This window comes from Mustela lutreola, chromosome 7 (genome assembly GCF_030435805.1).
Source record: "Mustela lutreola isolate mMusLut2 chromosome 7, mMusLut2.pri, whole genome shotgun sequence".
Classification (NCBI taxonomy): Eukaryota; Metazoa; Chordata; class Mammalia; order Carnivora; family Mustelidae; genus Mustela; species Mustela lutreola.
In genome coordinates, this window is record NC_081296.1 from 104,430,558 (window position 1) to 104,452,150 (window position 21,593).

At 39.2% G+C, this 21,593-nt stretch overlaps 1 protein-coding gene across 1 annotated transcript; it reads right to left on the minus strand.

The window, feature by feature from the left end:
- Positions 1–14,034: 14,034 nt before the first annotated feature.
- Positions 14,035–15,809, minus strand: RPS29 (ribosomal protein S29). Its single transcript, XM_059182016.1, has 3 exons — positions 15,652–15,809; positions 15,320–15,419; positions 14,035–14,160 (listed from the first exon to the last, which is right to left on the minus strand). The coding sequence occupies exons 1-3, from the start codon at positions 15,711–15,713 to the stop codon at positions 14,152–14,154; spliced, it is 171 nt and encodes a 56-aa protein (XP_059037999.1). The 5' UTR covers positions 15,714–15,809; the 3' UTR covers positions 14,035–14,151.
- Positions 15,810–21,593: the final 5,784 nt, after the last annotated feature.

A 21,593-nucleotide genomic window follows, 5' to 3' on the forward strand; every position in this document is an offset into this window, starting at 1 on the left:
CCTGAGCCAAAGGCAAAGGCTTTAACCCACTGAGCCACCCAGGCACCCAAGACCTTACACTTTGAAGTCAGACAGCCTGAATTCAAATCCCAGCTCTACTTCTGTGCAATTGACCTGACTTTTCTGAGCCTCAAATTTACTTATGTGTAAAATGAGATATTAAGCTCTTCCCTCTCGGAGCTTTTGTGAGGATTTTAAAGTGTCTGGTAGAGAGAGATGACTATAAAACATTCAAACAAATGATAATTATATTATTATTATTATTATTATTATTCTCGACATTTCCTTTACATGAAATTCGTAACTATAAAATCTCATAATAATAGAGTAGGAATTGATATCAAAGATAAAAAGAAAGATAAAAAGATAAAGATAAAAGAAAACACTTTATTTTTTGTTAATTTTTTTTTAAGATTGTACTTATTTATTTGACAGAGATCACAAGTAGGCAGAGAGGCAAGCAGAAAGAGATAGGGAAACAGGCTCCCACTGAGCAGAGAGCCCAATGCAGGGCTTGATCCCAGGACCCTGGGATCATGACTTGAGCCGAAGGCAGAGGCTTTAACCCACTGAGCCACCCAGATGCCCCAGAAAACACTTTAATTACATTGGAGACTCACCTCTCCCTCATTCTTAAGGCTGCCCCCAAAGTCTAAGCACACTTCTCATTGTTGATATTCCCAAGAGCAGTCCAACCTTATTGTCTCCACAGAAAGAACAAATTAAGAATACTACTGTTCCAGCTCCATTTCCCACTCTCACTGAACTCCTGAGGACTCCCGACTCCCAGATGAACTCTGGAGGAACTATAAAGGGAAACCGTCAAAACGCAGACAATATCGTGAGAAACCACTGGGGAGATGGAGAGGTGCTTTAAACTGAAGGTGGGAGGTGGGCAGAAACAACTTACCCTGAGACAGGAAGGGTGCCATTCAGCTTCAGGGAGAATAAATAGAGAGCGGAGCTGTTGGAGTTTATAGGTGAGGGCAAAACAACTCTTCTCCTATTTTCCAAGTTTCAGTGCCTGGAGCCTGCAAATCAAGCTGATATAAGATGTATTAACTAGGGGAAAGAACAGATTTCATGCATGCATACATGCATACATACAGGCACTCTCAAAGAAAAATGTGGCTCAACAGGGTGCCAGGGTGGCTCAGTTGGTTAAGCAACCAACTCAGGTTGATTGATTTCAGTTCAGGTCATGACCTCAGGGTTGTGAGAACCCCAGGACAGGCTCCTTGCTGGGAGCAGAGCCAGCTTAATATTCTCTCTTTCCCTTTCCCTTTTTCTCTCCCCCGATCCCACTCACGCACCTATGCTTTCCCTCTATCTCTCTCAGAAGGAAAAAAAAAGGAAGTTGTCTGTTTGCAGATGACAGGATATTATCTACAGAAAACCCTAACGCCTACACATACACACACACACACACACACACACACACACAACTGTCAGAACTAGAACTGATAAATGAATTCAGTAAAATTCCAGAACACAAAGTCAACATAAAAAAATCAGTTGTATTGTTACACACTAACAACAAATTGAAAAAAGTATTAAGTAAACAATCCCATTTGCAATAGTGTCAATACAATAAAACACTTATGTCTAAATCTAACCAAGGAGGAAAAATATGTACACTGAAAACTATAAAACATTAATGAAAGAAATTAAAGAAGACACAAATAAATGGAATGATATCCCATATATATGGACTAGAAAAATTAATATTGTTAAAGTGTCCATACAACCCAAAGTCATCTAGAGAGGAACACAATCCTTATCAAAACTCCAATGGCATTTTTCACAGAAATAGAACAGTCCTAATATTTGTATGAAATCACAAAAGACCCCAAATAACCAAAGCAATCCTGCAAAACAATAAAGCTGGAGGCATTACAATTCCTGGTTTCAAGCTAAAAACCTAGAGTAATCAAAACAGGATAGTGCTGATATAAAAAAAAAGACACATACATAGAACAGTGGAACAGAATCAAGACCACAAAAATAAGCTCCTACATACATAGTCAACTAATATTTGCCAAGGAGCCAAGAATATTCAAGGGAAAACGACAGTCTCTAAAACAAGTTGGAGTGGGGGAGAGGCACCTGGGTGACTCAGTCAGTTAAGTGGTTGCCTTCAGCTCAGGTCATGATCCCAGAGTCTTGGGATGGCGCCCCACGTCGGGGGCAGTGGGGGAGGTCCCTGCTCAGCAGAGAGTCTGCTTCTCCCTCTCTCTGCTTATACTCTCTCTCTCCCTCTCTCTATCTCTCTTTGTCAAATAAATTTAAGAACTCTTTAAAAAATAAAATAAATGGTGCTGGGAAAACTGGATAACTACATGCAGAAAAATTAAATTTGACCCCTATCTTAGACCACTCACAAAAATTAACTCAAAGTGGATTAAAAACAAGCACAAGATTTGAAACCATAAAATTCCTAGAAGAAAACACAGGAGAAAACTCTTTGATATTGGTCTTGGCAATGATTTTTCAGGTATGAAACAAAAAGCACCATCAATAAAAGCAAAAATCTACAAGTAGGACTACACCAAAAAAACTTCAGCACAGCAAAAGAAATGATCAACAAAATGAAAAAGCAACCTAAAGAATGAGAGGAAATATTTGAAAATCATATATTTGATAGTGGATAATATCTAAAATATATAAAGAACTCACTGGGTGCCTGGATGGCTCAGTTGGTTAAGCGTCTAACTCTTGATTTGGGTCAGGTCAGTATCTCATGGGTCATGAGATTGAGCGCTTCATCAGTCTCTGCCCTCAGCAGGGAGTTTTCTTGAAGATTCTTTCCCCCCCTGCCCACCCCATCCCTGCTCTCACACTCTCTCCCTAAAAATAAATCTTAAAAAAAAAAAAAAACTCATACAATGCAATAACAAAAAAACACACAACCCAATTAAAAATGGGAGGAGGAACTGAATAAACATTTTTCCAAAAGAGACATACAAGTGGCCATCAAATACTTGAAAAGGTGCTCAACATCTCTAATCATCATGGAAATGAAAATCAAAACCACAATGTCATATCACCTCACACCTGGTAGAATGGCTATCATCAAAGACAAGAAATGACAAGTGTTGACTAGGATGTGGAGAAAAAGGAAACCCTTGTGCACTGTTGGGGGCTTGCAAATTGGTTCAGTCACTATGGAAAACGGTATGGAGTTTCCTCAAAATATTAAAAATAGAACTATCATATATGATCCAGATATCCCATTCTAGATATATATCCAAAGGAAATGAAAGGATATCAAGAGGTATCTGTATCCCAATATTTTATTCATAATAGCCAAAATATGAAAACAATGTAAGCATCTATCAAGGGGATGAATGAACAAAGAAGATGTGAGAATATATAAATATATGTATGTATGTGTGTGTGTATATATATACGCACATATATATGAATCTGTATATATATATAAACAAAGAGTATTATTCAGCCATGAAAAAGAAGGAAATTATGTCATTTATGACATGGATGGAACCTTGAGGGTATTATGCTAAGTGAGATAAGTCAGACTGAAAAAGACAAATACTGTTTGATATCATTTATATGTGCAAACTGAAAAAAATCAAACTGGTAGAAATAAAGAATAGGTTGGTGCTTGCCAGGGGCTGTGGGATAGGGGGAATCAGGGAGAAGTTGCTCAAAGGGTACAAACTTGCAGTCAGAAGATGAGCAAGTTCTGCGGATTGAATGCACTGCATTGTGATTACAACAATACTGCATTGTATACTTCAAAGTTGCTAAGAAACTAGATCTTAATGTTCCCACCACAGAATGAAATGATAATTACGTGAAATGTTGGAGATGTTACCTAATGCTGTGATAACCCTAATGCAATATATAAATGTATCCATCAATATGTGGTACACCTGAAGCTTATACAATATTAAATGTCAGTTACACCTCAATTTTTTAAAAAAATTTAGCACACAGATCAATTAAACAAAATAGAGAGCCCAGAAATAAGCCCACAGCTATATGGTCAATTAATCTATGATGAAGGAAGCAAGTATATGCAATGGGGAAAATACAGTCTCTTCAGTAAATGGTGCTGGGAATACTCCATGTAAAAGAATGAACCTGGACCACTTTCTTACACAAAAATAAACTCCAAATAGATTAAAGACCTAAATGTAAGACCTGAAACCATAAGAATTCTAGAAGAGAGCACAGGCAGTCATTCCTCTGACATCAGCAATAACAAGGTTTTTCTAGATATGTCTCCTGAGGCAAGGGAAACAAAATAAAAGGGACTACATCAAAATAAAATGTGCTTGCACAACAAAGAAAACCATCAATAAAGCAAAAAGGCAACCTAGTGAATGGGAGAAGAAATCTGCTAAAGATTTATCTTATAAAGAGTGAAAAACCAAAATATGTAAAGAATTTACAGAACACCAAAAACAAAACAAAACAAAAACTGCTTTAAAAATGGGCAGAGGACCTGAATAGACATATAGATGGCCAAAAGACACATGAAACGATGTTCATCCTCACTAATCATCAGGGAAATGAAAACCAAAACCACAATAAGGTATCACCTCACACCTGTGAGAATGGCTAAATCACAAACAAGAAATAGCAAGCATTGGAGAGGGCACAGAGAAAAAGGACCCCTCATGCACTGTTAGTGGGAATAGAAATTGGTGCAGCCACTGTGGAAAACAGTATGGAAGTTCCTCAAAGTATTAAAAATAGAACATAATTCCAGTTCTGGGTATTTACCTAGCGAAAATGAAAACACTGATTTGAAAAGATACATGCACGCCTATGTTTATTGAAGCTTTATTTACAATAGCCAAGATATGGAAGCAATCTAAGTGTCCATTGATAGATGGGGAAATAATAATGTGAAAAAATTGATAGGGAAAGTTTGGTGTACACACACACATGCACATGCACAATCACATGAGCAAGCATGCCATGGGATATTACTCAACCATAAAATAGGATGAGATCATGCCATTTGCAATAACCTAGATGGACCTAGAGCATATTATGCTAAGTGAAATAAGTCAGACTGAGGTAAATATCATATAATGTCGCTTATATATGGAATCTAAAAAACAAAAGGAATGAATAAGCAAAAAGCAGAATAAGACCTATAAGTACAGAGAATAAATCTATGATTTTCAGAAAAGATCAGGATAGTGAGGGATGGGCAAAACAGGTGAAGGGGAGTGGAGGATACAGGCTTCCAGTTATAAAATGAGTAAGGCACAGTAATAAAGGGCACAGCATAGGGAATATGACTAGAGATAGTGTAATTTTCCCTTTGTCTCTGAGACTTGTAAGTTGTACTATTAGATGACAGGATGTTGACCTATTTTTATTGATTTTGAGGGGGGTTCTCTGTGTGTCCTAGATTTTTACGCTTATTCCCTTCCCCAAATTAGGGAAGTTCTCTGCTATAATTTGCTTCAATATATCTTCTGCCCTCTCTCTCTTTCTTCTTTTTCTGGGATCCCAATTATTCTAATATTGTTTTGTCTCATGGCATTACTTATCTCTTGAATTCTCCCCTCGTGATCCAGTAGTTGTTGATCTCTCTTTTTCTCAGCTTCTTTATTCTCCATCATTTGGTTCTATATCACTACTGCTCTCTTCTGCCTCATTTATCCTAGCAGTAAGAAACTCCATTCTTTATTGCTCCTCAGTAATAGCTTTTTTTAAATTTCAACTTGGTTAGATTTTAGTTCTTTAATTTTTCCAGAAAGGGACTTTATTTCTCCATAAAGGGATTCTCTAGTATCTTCTATGCTTTTTTCAGGCCCAGCTAGCATCTTTATAATTGTCATTCTGAACTCTTGTTCTAACATCTTATTAACGCCCATATTGATTAGGTCCCTAGCAGTTGGTACTGCCTCTTGTTTTTGTTTTTGTTTTTTTTTTTTTGAGATGAGTTTTTCAGCCTTGTCATTTTATCTAGAGAACAGAAGAATGAGAGAACAAAATATTCAAAGGGTAACAACCACCCCAGAAAAATATACACTAACCAAATCAGAAGAGATCAAAACCAGGGGGAGAAGAAAGGAAAAGAATATATATATACACATACACACACATGATTAGGCTGGTGAGTAGAACAGAGCTACACGCTTGATTTTGGGTGTATTTTGTTCTGTTAGAAGAAACTGCCTCCCAAAATTTTAAAGAAAGAGAATCTTATATATATACAAAAATAAGGGTAAACACGATTAAGGGATGGAATATGACTATAACGATGAAAATTAAAAATGATTTTAAGGAAGGAATTGATGAGGTAAGAAGTTGGTTGAGAAAAGAAGAAAAAAGGAGAGAATATGATGAGGCTAGAGACTAGAACAAAGCCATATGCTAGATTTAGATATTTTGGTATATTAGAAGAAACTGTATCCCAAAATTTTAAAGAAAGATAAATGTCTTTGCCCAAGTCGGAATTGCACCACCTTTGCCAGGGGCCAGGCTAAGTAATCTGCTTGATTTTGGTCTCAGGAGCTTTTGTTCCCTGAATAGCTTTCCCTACATCTTTGGAGAAGAATGAAAATGGCAGCCTCCCAATCTCCGGCCTGGTAGGAGCCAAGAGCTCAGGGTCCCAGTCCTCAGTGTGTCCTCAGAGAAAAGCAGTCAATCCCTCCCATCTCCCTGGTCTCCAGCCACGCTCTAAACTTACCTGGCCTGTGACCAAGTGTTTCTATCACAGTCACACAGCCCCATTAGGAGTCTCCAAACCCAGCAGATTCCTGCAGCATGCTGCCATGCCACTCCCCTGGGGGAGGAATGGGGGAGGGTCTCCCTAGATCTGCCACTTGTGGAGTCCCTGCTCAAAGAGCAGTGGCCTGACTTGCCTCAGATCATGGTTTAAGGTAACCCAGAGTTGATAGCCCTTCCTCGGCTCTGTCTCTGCAGCCAGATTCCCCACTCATATACTTAGCAGCTCTGTCACACTCAGACACTCCCAGTCCTTCTGTGACCCCTGAGAGTCCTGAGACCATGCTGTCCCTGTGAGGGCTCCACTCCCCGATCTCGCCACCCCCCACGTAGCCTCTGAAGCAATGTACCTCAGTGGAAGACTTCTAAAAGTTCTGATTTTGTGCTCCACTGCTCCACCACTTGCCAGAAGCCAGCCCCTCCCACCACGGTCTATCTTCCCATTGTTTGGGATTTACTTCTCTGCACATCCTACCTTCCAGAAAGTGGTCAATTTTCTGTTCCTAGAATTGCTGTTGTTCTTCTCTTCCATCTCCTGTTGAGTTTGTAGGTGTTCAGAGTTGTTTGATAACTATCTAGCTGAATTTCTGGGACTAGACAAAATTTATGTCTTCTACTATTCCACCATCTTCTCTGTATTCAAATTTAAGAAAAAAAAAATATTTAAAGAGAGAGACACACCAGTTTTAAAAAGTTTAGAATGAATTGGAAGGATAAATGTCAGTAAAAGGTAATATATGACAAACACACAAAAGATATTCTTACTGACAGTTCATTCCATAAATAATATTCTCCATAAAGGAGAACAGTCTGGTTTTACTCATTTCTGTTTTTCCTCGGTGTGCTATCCTGAGATTGAATGGTCGGTCAGTCACAGAAGTGCTACATACCTCTATCTGCAGGCCTAACACTCTTGAATCAAGAGCCTGAATGTTGCAAGGACACTGGAACAGGGAAAGCAGCAATGAAAATAGGACACTGGTCTCCAGAAAAAGCCACCCGTTGGGATGCCCAAGACACTAACCCCATAGTGCTTTGAGATTGCACTTTTTAAATTTGGGAATCTGTGCCAGAATTGAATTTCTGTACACCATTTGGTGTCAGCATCCTTTTAAATTGTTATTACTTTTATAAGCTTTCTTTAATTGTTTAATTGGTATATTTTCCTATTTATGAAAATTACTTGAGAATCTTCTGGCGCAATGGAATACATCATAACTTTTTTCCAATAAAATTAATGGAATTTTTTTCAACTTAGCAGCTTTTAACTTTGTGGCAGGGTTTTCAAGAAGAAATTAAAGTCAGTAAAAAAAGGATAAGATTATTTAGAAAACCTATAATGAAGGACCCAAATGAGGAGCACTCAATGTCATGATTTGTTCCGTCAGTAATAAAGAAGCTAGAATACTCAGGAAACAGATAACAAAGACTCCTGACTATGTAGAAAACTTTAAAGGAAATTGTGTTTAAAGAGATTACCTACAAGAAAAGTTCCATATTTGAACTCATTTGCACAAACCTTTTCCTGTGGTGATTGGCTGAATACATCATCAGTGCTAGATGTCCACACTTAATCTTCATGAATAGTAATAGGAGTTAATTAGCATCAAAGAAAGAACAGATGCACAAATGCCATCATAAAATGGAATTTGTGGATATGTAAAAAGAGAACACAAGGTAGACCAGACTCAGTCTATGAAGTTCAGCTAATGAGATTGCCAAGAAACAGGTTCCATTTCTTATTTTGTGCTTTTATTGATCTGTCTTTGCTGCCATGAATGTTTATCACTTTGTCAACTATTGCTTTAATGTGTAATCTCTTTATTATTTAGGAAATAAAACAAAACCTCCTTTAGCATTAATATAATGAGATATCATTATTTATGGCTAACTGTTAGGAGTTTTAGTAACCTACATATCTTCGGTTCCCTGGGTGAAGTTTTATTGATTTTTGTAGCGCCTGCTGTTAATGCTTGATGTTCAGTGATGGAGGCTCAGCTAGTCTACACAGGGGAGCTGTTTACACGATCAGCATAATTATTATTGGGTTGTATAATGTGCATTTGGCTACTGGTACTTATACTCTTACAACTTTATTAAACAAAACTGTTCTTTCCTTTCGTTGCTACATCATCAAAAACCATAAACACACTCACAGAGATCCTATTCTGAAACTTAGATTATACAGAGTAGATGTTACAATGTCAGCTCCTGAATTTAAACCTGTCCTAAACTATGTTCAGAGAAATTAGTGATATCCCACATTACTGGCTCCAGAACCATGGTAATAGACAAACAGAAAGAAGGCATTGTTTTTTAAAAGATTTATTTACTTACTTACTTATTTTAGAGAGAGTATGTATATATGAGCAGGGGGAGGGGCAGAAGGAAAGAGAATCTTGAAGCAGACTCCCCATTTAGTGTGGAGCCCTCAGCGGAGCTTGATCCCAGGACCCCGAGATCATAACCTGAGCCGAAATCAAGAGTTGGCTTATTAACTGACTGAGACACCCAGGCACCCGAGAAGGCATGATTTTTCTCTTAACACTAGCCCCACTCTCTCCCTGCCTTGTGGACATTTCACTCCTCCCTTTCCTCCAGACTTCAGCCACTCTGTTCAACCTCTATCAATGGACATTCACCCCTCCTTTTCTTATTGGTAAATGCTATTATGGAGATATTTTAAGATTATGTGAATTAGCAAAGCCTTACAATAAAACAGCTGAGTAGCACCCTGCTGTCTGACCAAGGGAGCTCACCAATGATATCAAAATCCCTGGTGACACTGGAGGAGTTACCCACAGCAACATGGGAGGGCGAGGGTCTGAAGAAAGGAGCCCAGGAAAGTAATCAATGGCACACATTCAGAAGTGAAGACAATATTGGGTCATTTTAGCCCAGAGCACAGCTTCCTTGAATGTGTCCTTTGAACCATAGGAATGGAGTCCACTTGAGATCCTCACCAACCACTTCCAGATCCACTAACATTTTAGTCCCTGCTCCAAGATCAGTGATTCCCAAACACACAGACAGGGATCTCTTTCTAGGCAGAATGAAAAGGTGTCCAGAGCCTAAGGGGACTAAGAACAACGAGGGCAATTGGGGTGGGGTCTGGGGGGGATGGTATGGTGGCAGAAGTGATGAAGGGAAGAGGAAGGCACTATGGTTCTACAGGCCTTCCATACATCAGGGAATCCAGCATTTGTTCATAGGAATCAGCCCAAGGAAGTGGTCACCATCAACATACATAACAGGTTAAATTTAACAAAAGGATTTTCAGTAAACAAAAAAGTCAGCCTGGCTTCTTTAACATATTTTCTAATTAACCAAATGGCTATAAATTGAGACATTAAATGATAATTAGCCCATCTAGATTAAGCTTGTCACTTCCAATCTCAATTCTGTTAAAGCTCTGAAAGACAAAGGACACCTGCAACTAGCACAGGTAGTAATCTAATCTTGGCTCCTATATAGCTTTCACTCCTGTACAACATATATTCAGTGATATCAACAAATTGAGCCTTTAATTTTCTAAATTAACTCTTGAAAAACATCTAGTAGCTCAGCCTTCTTTTCCTTTTTCCTTTTTTCAACTTCTGTGGATATTCGGGGAATTTGAACACCTTGTTAAACCCTTCTTAATTATACCCTAGAAGAGCTTTGTTTTGCCTATCTAAAAGTCCACATCTCTAAGGCACCAATTATTAAGGATAGTTTTCAACAAGAACTATGTCCTAGGCAGAACTTATGCAAAGCAGACTGCTTTAAAACTGTCAGGGGCATTAGCCACGGAGATAGCTGTCCAAGGCTATGGTCTCTGGCCTTTCTGTAATGATAAAAGAGGGCCCATAAAAAGTGAAGACACACTGATGCCCAGCCAAATTAAAGTCAATCAAATCTGCTCATTCATTCAATCATCAAATTTTTACTGCATGCCTGCCCTGTGAAAAGTGTCATGTCAGGCACTATCAGGATCTAGATGGAGTGGAATTAATTCAGAGAATACCAGAGATAGCTTTAAATCGTGTCTTATGAGGGACAGTTGAAATAATCACAAATTAACCTGAACTAAGAAGATTCTGGAAAAACACAAGAGCCCCCATGCCTAAATATTTAATTTTTTTTCTTGCAAAAAAAAGAGATTAGACTTCTTTTGTACCAGAGCACAAAGAAGTAGTACCAGTGGGTGGAAATCAATGGAAAGAATCATAGCAAGGCTAAGAAAAAATTTGCTACCAGAGCAGTCTAAAAATGGAATGAGCTGTTTGGGAAGGAGCAGAAGCCTCATTAGCAATATTAGTAGCAGGGGCACTAGATACTGCAGTACTCACTGGATACCCCGTCCCAAAATAAATCTTAAATCTAACTGCTTCAAAACAAATTACCTGTAATTCTATCACCCAAAGACAATCACTGCTAATATACTGGTATATTTCCTTGTATTTTCTGTGTCATTTGTTTTTTACCATTGTGAAATTGCACCACATGTGCAATTTTCTACTTTGTATTGAAATTTATTTCTCTAGTAGGTTATTTTAAAGACTACTAAAATTTACCAAAGCTTTTCATAAATGCTGGACATTTATAGTTTAATGTTAACAGCAGTTCTGGAGATACTCTATTTAGTTTGAACTTCACTTACAATACTATCTTGGAAAAGTTACTTATTCTTTTTGCCTCAGTTGCCTCATTTGTAAAATAAAGGAGCTATACCTCACAGAGTTATATTATAAAGAGTCTAATTCCAGTAAAGCATTGTGCCTGACACAATACATGAACTTGAAAATTTTACCAATTATAGGTAAAAGTCTGAGAATCCATGGAGAAAAATTCTGATTTTGAAATGGACCAAAAGTTTGCTGATGTCTTTCAAGGAAATCAGAGCTCTGGCTAGCACAATCTTGGGGTGAGGGGCCCAAGCCTTTGTGTTCCAGGTAGTCTACAGCCCGAAGGTTACATACTTGCCCAGAGACAACTTCTAATTCTGCCCAGTGGACAAATTATTTCCCTCTCCTGTTGAAAAGACCAGTTTTACACTTATTTGTAAGCTCATTTCAACATCCTTGGTTCACCTACTAGGAATGTTTTTTAATTGTTTGAACAGGCTGAAAGTTTACTGGTTTCAGTAATAAGCTGAACAAAAATCTTGGCAGGTCCTTGACAGATCCCATACAGATCTAATTTAGTAAGTCAAGGGACCCAAAATCTAAGAATATATTCTCTATGCTCCAATGGTTGTTTGGATTTGTCATGGATTTGTCGTATTTTGCTATCAACATCATTGAACATTCATTTAGTAGGTAATTTAACTCAACAATTAAGGACCTACTATTAATATACAAGGCAGTTGCTATGTGCTGCAGTAAACATGGAAATAATTCCTGCCTTAATATAATTGTTTCTGGGGAAGAGTGTGTAGTAGGCAGTAAGAACATTAGCTTTGATATTGGACAGTCTCTAGTTCTAGACCAGTTCTGATCACTTTACTTGGGTAGACTTTGGTAATGAAATAACTGCAACTCTAAGCCTGTTTTCCTCAGTGGTATAATGAGCATTCTATGAAAAAGTCTGTGACTTGAAAAAAAATAGCGCACTTAAGGCACTCGGCCTTTCTGGCACATACATGTTAAGTCTTAAGCAGTAAGTTATTCAACTCCTAGAAGTCAGACCACCTAATCCACACCAGCCTCCCCATTCTCTCATACACACAGGGCCAGGACTGGCTAGGGCATGTCCCCTTGGCCAACACACAATACATATGGGAGCAAGTATTTACATAGCACCATCCCACCAGACCAGAGTTCAGATGTAGGAGTCTTATCACATCTGAAATTTCCACATTTGCTCAGCTAGTACGGGTCTTAACCACCCTATCTGCGATAGCAGCTCCATTCCCTTACCAGAAACTTTCCTACACCTTCAAGCTCTTCTTCCAATATTCTTTGGTATATTCCAATATTCTTTACACCTTACAGTTTGAAATCTGACTCTTCCCCAAACATCTCTCCAGCAGCAACTACGGTTTATTATCCTCTACTCCTGGGCAAGGTTAGGAGCAAAGGTATATTTGCCAAAAAGCTCATCATAGTTAAGCTTCAGTTGTCCCCAACTTCCATGAGCACCTACAGTAGCAATACATTTGTCATGTTTTTGAAACTTTGCAGATAGCTTAACCACCATCAGTTAAGGGGTCTGTTCCACTTATTTCTAGCCGCACTTCCCTTCCTGAGAAGACACGGTATCAACCCAAGTTTATTAGAAAGTTAGCTGATCACTCCCTGCTTGGCTTCTGGTATGCCATTCTCTTGGTTTCTCCTGCAGTCTTTTCATCTTCCCACCTGTCCCGGAGTAACCCGCAACAGTCCTGTTCATATATTATTCACTCCATAGATTTTCCCTAGATTTTAGGAATTGGATCTCTTCTAGTTACAATGAGATCCCAAATTAGCAGGTATTATTCATATTCTTAGGACAACCAAAATTGTACAAGCACTCCTAAGTTCCCAACGATTGCAGAGTAATGTACCCAAATGCTCATCTACTTGGGAACTCCATATGGAAGTCTAAAAGCACCTTCAACTTACTATGCCCTAAACTTAACTCTTCTTCCCCAAACCATTTTCAGTTCTCACTCAGGAAGGACTATAGCCTTCCCATTGCTTGGACCAACCCTTAGAATCCTTTATTTTGTATCTCCCCCATCCAAGCTTACAACAAATCCTGTCATCTTGCTCTTCTAAAGCCATGTTTGTAGGCGACCTCAAACACTCCCTTTTATCCTAGACCGAGCCAAGATCACTTGCCTTCCAACATACTTGTTTCCCTCCTTCCACCTTTGCCTCATCCAAGTTTATTTTGCTGACAAGACCCATGAACTTTTAATCACCGGTCTCTCCTTCCACATACAAACATTTGACAAACTTATAGTCTTTCATCTGTTAATTACCCCAAAAGCCAGGACCGCTACCTCTGCACCTCTGGGCAATGCCAAGGTTTCAGTAGTAGTTTTTTTGTTTTGTTTTTCAAAAAAACATGTTTCAACAGTTCTATCTCTACTGCCTAGCTCACCGCAGCAAATCTATTACCTATGAGACACTTAACTTGGGTTATATGCTGGATGCTCCCATATGTAAGCCATTTTATGTTAATAAAAATGTTTTTTTGAAATATAAAAACAATGCTGGCATTTTTAGCAGAGTTCAACATGAGTACTTTTACATTAAAAGAAAGTAAGCCACATATGTTGGTGATGAACCGTTGAGAAAATAGCACATTTGAAAAAGGAGATTCCTGTAATCAAATGACCATTCCATTCACTTTAAAGCACTCATAATTTGAGGATTTTTATTTTATGTACAATGAGCTGGCATTAAGGTAGGTATCTTGGTTATCTGCAGGTAGAGTATCTTGGATGACCCATTCAAGGAAGTTCACTTAATCCAACTGCAAAGAAAAAAAAAAGACAAGAAATATATTAATCCAAAATGTTTATTCAAATACCTGTTTTATTCTCACAAACACTGGCTCTCATTACAAAAGAGTGAGGTTCAAACCAGAAATCTAACCCACCCAAACTAGCCACCAAGCTCTAAAAATCTTAAAATATGTATTGAATGTTTACAACGAGCTGTTCCACAAACCACTATTATATTCTAGACTGTAATCTTTAGTACTGGTATTCACTTCTTCCATCAAAAAATTCCCCACCAGAAAACACTACTACATAAAAAAATCTTTACCAAAACCTCAGGCTGGTTAAGTAGGTAACTAATTACACAGCTAGTACTTTGGTATTCAATGTGTGAGAGACCCTACTATAGCAATCATTCATACGTTAACTCATTTAACCCTCTGAGTAACCAGGCCACAAAGCTATTAGCTCAAGGGCTTGAGTCCATTCTCATCACTGACACACCACCTCCCACCCCACCGAGTGAGATACATGAACTTCCACAATGTAACAAGCATATACTTGCTAAGTGGTCAAAACTAAAAGTCTAACCCTACTATACTTTGTGTCTACCCGACATCATACTGTAACACCAGTAACTGTATATCTCAAAGAGCCAAGAAAGTAAGTGGTAGTTTTCACCATACGGGGAAGAAAACATTCTGGCATTTATCTAAATTTTAGAAGTGAAGACAGCTCCACATATGCGTAACTAATTTACACAACCACCTTGCCATTTATCTTTCTCAGGCAGAAACGGAACTTCATGGGACTGGACTAACGTCAGGAGATTTTATCTTGAATCCTAAAGTCTGTCTGGCCCCCATTCTCAAGCTCATTCCAGGACATGCTATCTCACGTCTCCGGGCAGTGGCCAACACATGTATTTCGCTGGAAAATGTCTAGATACGATTCAAGAGATCTGAAACTTAATTTCCAGTGTTTTCTAAAACTGACTGCCACTGGTAAAAAGGAGTGAGACTGTAAAAATCTATCCCATTACCCTGTCCAAACTCTTCAACCGTGCTGTCCGATACCCCAAAAAGCCCCGCTAACAACTAAGAGAGAAAACGCTGTTGGTCGAAAGCTCTAAATAAGTATCTACGTTCCCAGCTCACAGAACCGGGAGGAGACAACCCCGCGGCCGCGTACCTTAATGAAGCCTATATCCTTCGCATACTGACGGAAACACTGGCGGCACATATTGAGGCCGTATTTCCGGATCAGACCGTGCCGGTTTGAGCAGACGCGGCTGTAAGAAGAGAAGGCGTTACTGCGAGCCGCCGAAATGGAAGGATTCCGCACTCGGGGGCCACCACCCGCACCACCGATCTTTCGCCACCCGTCAGAGGCCCGTAATGGCGGCAGTCACGGCTCCAGAGTCGGTCTACCCCCACGAGGCGCGGCGGACTCCTCTCCATGAGAGATCTGGCGGCGTCACAACCGAGTGCAACCCTTCCCTAAAACCACATTCTGTTTCTTACCAAGAACGAGAACCCTGGCCAAATTTCCTCGGATGGCTCCAGTAGAGCTGCTGGTGACCCATCTTGCTCTCTCGGATGCAACGAGGCAAAAGGAAGGAGCGACCCCACGCATGCGCTCTTCAAATTTTCAAGACACGGCTTACCCAGAATGCAGTGCCGACCAATGACGCGAGCGCAGTGCGGCTATGCTGTTTCGAGGGAGTATATTAGGGCGGTCTCGGAAACAGGCCAGGCCGGCACGGCTGATGACGTCAACGCAGCTCAGCCTCTAGTGTTAACTTGCGCTGCTCTCGAGCGCCGGGCGCGGTGGCGCGCGCCTGTAGTCCCAGCTACTCGGGAGGCTGAGGCAGGAGGATCGCTTGAGCCCAGGAGTTCTGGGCTGTAGTGCGCTATGCCGATCGGGTGTCCGCACTAAGTTCGGCATCAATATGGTGACCTCCCGGGAGCGGGGGACCACCAGGTTGCCTAAGGAGGGGTGAACCGGCCCAGGTCGGAAACGGAGCAGGTCAAAACTCCCGTGCTGATCAGTAGTGGGATCGCGCCTGTGAATAGCCACTGCACTCCAGCCTGGGCAACATAGCGAGACCCCGTCTCTTTTGAAGCCGAAAAGAATGAATCTTGAACTCCTGAGAAACAGAAAACAGGAGGGAAAAAAAAAAAAAAAAAAAAAAATCTTTTCATCGCCTGAACCATTAATTTTCTTAATTAAAATTTTACAATTGGAAAAAGGATTTTGACTCGACTCAGCACTGACACCTGCTGGAATAAATTAACAAAATACCTTAAAGTCAGCTGTAATAATGAAGAGTCAACAGTAGGAGTTTCTCTTTGGTCAAACAGAATGCGTTTCAGAGCTGTTTCTTGTTTTTTAATCGAGGGACACACTCTTAGAGATACACCTTCAGCAACCAAGAAAAATAAGAGGTTTACTGTGTTTGATATTTAAATGTAGTTAAATATAAGCGAGAAACAAGTTGCACAATGTAGGTTGCTTTGACCGGATGATTTCATTACAACTACTAAAGAATGAATGCCATCTAATAATATGCTGAAAGATGTCTAAATTCCACATGGACGTTTATAATGTCTCTAGATAAACCTAAAACTATACATGATACCAAAATCAAAGCTTTAACTAAATCTACAAAATGTACCACAGAGTGAAAATTCCAATAAAATTTTACACACGAATTCTTGTATTAAAACTGAAATACAACACTTCTTGAGGTATGCCCTTTCAGGATTCTGAGGGTGAGCGTGCCCCTCGCAATCATTAAATTAGGTACTTTGGTGCAGGCTGAAGGAAGAAGGCAAGTCAAAAATTTAAAAAAACAGATATGACTTGATTCCTGCTCCTAAAATTTGCAGATGTAGAGAAGAAAATGGGATTATCTCAAAGAGCTCTTCCTTCCAGTGTCGACTTGTGTGACTCAATGACATTACACAACTAAGTAAGCAGAACACTATGTCTTATGATGGATGTGGTGTACAAGAGGAGCAAAGAAGAGAAAAATTAACGCTAGCTCAAGATATACTTAAGATGCCTTTGAAGTAAGCCTTGAAGGGTGGAATTTCTACAGGCAACACTAGATGGAAGGGAATGCCTAATGTTTGAGTCAAAAAATGGAGTTGTAGAAGGTGAACAATTTTGTGAACTAGAGTTGAGGATGCACAAAAGCTTAGGGACAGGTAAAATAAACGTATTTTATCATAAAGCCTGATTGTAGAGGGTCCAATGTCAAACATCTATAGTTTTCCTACAATTTATATCAGTCATTGATGTGTAGTTTCCACAAGTCATGTGCCTCTCAAAAGTTAATCTAACCTTTCCCGACCTATAGGTTTCTCAGACCTTTCCTACCTAGTGTACATAACTTTTAAGAGATTACAATAGTTCTGAGATCAGTTCCATAAATATTTCAGCACTTTTGATTCAGAATCCTTTGGGCCTGAAGAAGTGTGAACTCATTTAAAAGCAAAAAGGGAAAGGACAAATAAGAAACAATTAGTTAAACTTGAACAACCTGTTAAACTATCTTGATGATTCAAGTAGTTCTTAATGTTGAAGCCAATGCTCACTGGCCATTCCAAAAATCCTAGAGCCTTTAAGAATTATGCTAAATCTACTCTGCCTGTGCTCTATAAATGGAACAACAAAGCCTAGATGACAGCATATCCCTTTGTAACTTGGCTTACTGAATCTTTCAAGCCCACTGTTAAGGCATATGCTCAGAAAAAAAGGATTCCTTTCAAAATATGACTGTTCATTGACAATACCCCTGGTCACCCAAGAACTCTGATGGAGATGTACCATGAGATTAATGTTCTTTCCATGTCTGCTAATACGGTATTCATTCTGCAGCCTATGGATCAAAGGAATCATTTCAACTTTCAAGTCTTTTTATTTAAGACATCTGTTTTGTAAGGCTATGGCAACCACACATAATAATTCCTCCACTGGATCTGGGGAAAAAATTAATTGAAAACCTCATGGAAAGAACTCACTATTCTAGATGCTATTGAGAACATTTACAATTTATGGGATGAGGTAAAAATATCAACATGATCAGGAGTTTGGAAGAAATTGATTGTAACCTTGAGTTCTAGCACTATTTGTTTTAACACGGACTACAGAAAGGTCATGAGCAAATCCCTGTACTCTTTTCAGCCTCTATTACCTTCATGAAAAATGAAAGAATTGCATTGGAATATCTGTAAACTATGTCTCAGCTCTCAAAGTTTAGATTCTATGACAGGAGACTCCTTAAAAGGATTTAATGTGGCAGCAGTATAGATGGTGGATCATTGCATTAGCCCTTTAGCTGATCCTTGTCTCTTTGCTTGCTCCACCTCTAAAGTAATCTCTCTTTACTGACCACAATAACCTGTTTCCTGTTTAGGAAAAACAGGTCTGAATTTTATCGCCTGTTGAAATTTTTCAGTGATTTCCCAGGACTTTCAGGCTAAAGTCCAAAGGCCCTAGTTTAGCAAACAAATTCTTTTCATCATCTGGCTACTTTATATTCCTCTAATGTCCGACATTTATCCCACTGTAGTATAACTGATGGTTTGCTTGTCTCTCCTTAACACTGCAAAATCATCTCTGCCTTCTAAATATCTAACATAAGCACTGGCATACAGTAAGAACATTATAAATACTAAACAAGTGAATAAGTATTGAAGTAAGAAGACCTGGTAAGTTTAGGAATAGTTCTGGAGGAAAGTAATGCAGCTCTCCACTTACATGGTAGCACTAACAGGGGAATGGTGAACATTAATTGGGAAATCATAGTGGGAACATAACTTACAAGACCTAATTAAGGAGCACCAACAGGGGCAAGGTAGCACTATATAGGTACTATATAATCTACTGATCAAGTGCATATTTGTTAATCCTTTAGCTTTATTTAATGAAGTTTATTATTCAAAAAAACAACTTTAGGGGCAGCTGATGGCTCAGTTCATTAAGCGTCTATCTTTGGCTCAGTTCATAATCACAAAGTTGTGGCACTGAGTCCAGCATAGAGCTCCCTCCTCAGCGGGGAGTCTGCTTCTCCCTTTGCCTCTGCCCTCCCCTGCTGCTCACGCATACCCTCTCTCTGTGTCTGTCTCTCTCTCAAATGAATAAATAAAATCTTTTTTTAAAGTAAATAAATAAAAATTAAAAACCATCTCTAAGATCTGGTCCCAATGTTCCAGGGCAGGAAAACCTACACTGTCCATAGATTATGACCTAGCTGTTTAATAATATGATGTGACTATGATTTACTAGTTTGAAACCAAGTGAGCCACAAACCTAAGTGAGTAAAGTTTACTATGGGTACAAATGAAGGGGGCAAGAGTCAGAGATTCAATTAACTGTTGGATGCTGTATGCACCAGAAACCAGGGTACTAAAGGAAATGAAAGGTAATTTTAAGTGCAATTGAATTTCTAAACTCCAAAAAAGGAGACCAAGATGTTAAAGATAGCTAGTGGAAACTGAACTGGGTTTTGAAAGATTAATAGGATCAATTAGTATGAACACAACAGGGGTGGAAATAAGTGTAGTATGTAGGCCAGGAGGAAGGGGAACCAATTGTCCAGAAGGAAAACTAATCTAGACATCATTTCTTTGATTCCTTTTGTTAAAAACTGTACCCCACTTTAAAATGCCTTGAATTTTCATACTCTTTCAGTCTGCAATTCAAACTAGCTTGAGGTAATTGAGGGCAGAGGAGAGCAACACGCAGACTTTGTTTGTGGTAGTAAAGACAGAAGTGTGAATGGGTAATCAAAGAATTTTTAAAAAATAATTTCTGTACCCAACATGGGGCTCAAACTTACTATCTTGAGATCAAGAGTCCCATGCTCCACCAACAGCCAGGTACCCCTAAAGAATACTTTGCTTCATAAACAGTTCCAGAAAGACCAAAATAAATGCCATATCCAAGTATTTCAGCCATTAAAAATGGGGACACTAAGGGGGAATGTGGGGGGGGGGGAGGGAAAGAGATGAGATCTCAAAAACAAATATATGGTTATTTTACTTTCAGTCCAGTATTATTTTATGTGATATTCTTTAATAAGATAATCTAATTTCTGTATTTTGGGAAGCACACATCTTTGAAAATCTGGCAGTTAGGAAGATAAGTTTTTGACTGTACACACAGATGTGGGAAACAAAGACAGAAGGAAATGTAGATAAAACTAAATCACCTTATAACCTACGAGATCTTGAGTCTTCTTTAACATTTGCAAGTCCTTTTGGAACCTCCCTTATCTTTACTTCCCCTAACCCAAAGTATATAATCACTTGCTCCTCAGAATCCTGGGGCAGTGGGGAGCAGCCCTAGATGCCTGTGCCTGATGTCCAGGCAAAACCACCATTTCCCACGGAAGATCTCTCAAGAATTCTTTCTTGGCCATGGACTCCGGACCCTACCAACAACATTCAAAAAACTACATCAGCACTATTATTTTATTCTAAAATCACCTTGAAACTGTTAAGTAACTTTCATATCTTTAGATTATTTAACATCTGATCACTGAATCCGTGTTTCATTTACCCAGGTTAGCACCAAAAAGAGGGATGGAGTTGTTATATTCTTGGTTTTTGTACATATCTATTCTAATTGAAATTACATCAGCTTGTACATTTAAGATTTTCTCAGCTCCCAACTGTCCCTGAAAGTTCTGAATGTATTTGAGATACCTGTCGTGATTTAAGCTGTTTTTTTTTGGTTTTTTTTTTTTTTTTTTTACTGTTTTACTCAAAGAACAAAAGTAGGTAATACCTGTAAAGTCTGTTCTTGAAAACTCTAAGGTGTCGTTTTAGTTTAGTTTTGTTTCCCTCTGGCCATGAGATTAGCTGTTGCTAAGTGCGGAATTGTTTTCATCTCTACATGCAAGATTAGAAAACGGGCGGGGCGGGGGGTAGTGCTCCATTAATCACTAATTTTTAAAAACCAATTACGTTTTTCGGAACTAGAATCAACAGATAACACGTTAGGTTCAACATGTTGTAAACAGGGGTGTTCAATTAAGCATAAATCATTATAGGGTCATAGTTGAATTGAAAATCAGTATTTCTATAAATCGTTTCACATTCGCGAAAGTACAGCTCAAACGAAATGAATGTTTAACCAAAGGCCGGTACGAAGGTGAGGTGAGAGAGGCGCCTAGGACACGAAATTCAAGGAGACAAGACTGCGACCCTGAGAGCACCTCCTTCGCCCCGCCTACGGCCTAGCCCCCCATTAATAAACGTAATGAATTCGAAAGGCATGTGGGGTCTGGACGGTCTTAACAAGTGTCGGATACAGTTAAGCCAGTCACTCCACACAACCGCTACTAGGCATTTGTTCGACAGAAATCGCCAAGTCAAATACTGTCCTATCTTTCAGTTCTGACGGGACAGGTGTTGCCTCCGGAGTGAGCGGAGCCACCAAAACCAAAACAAAC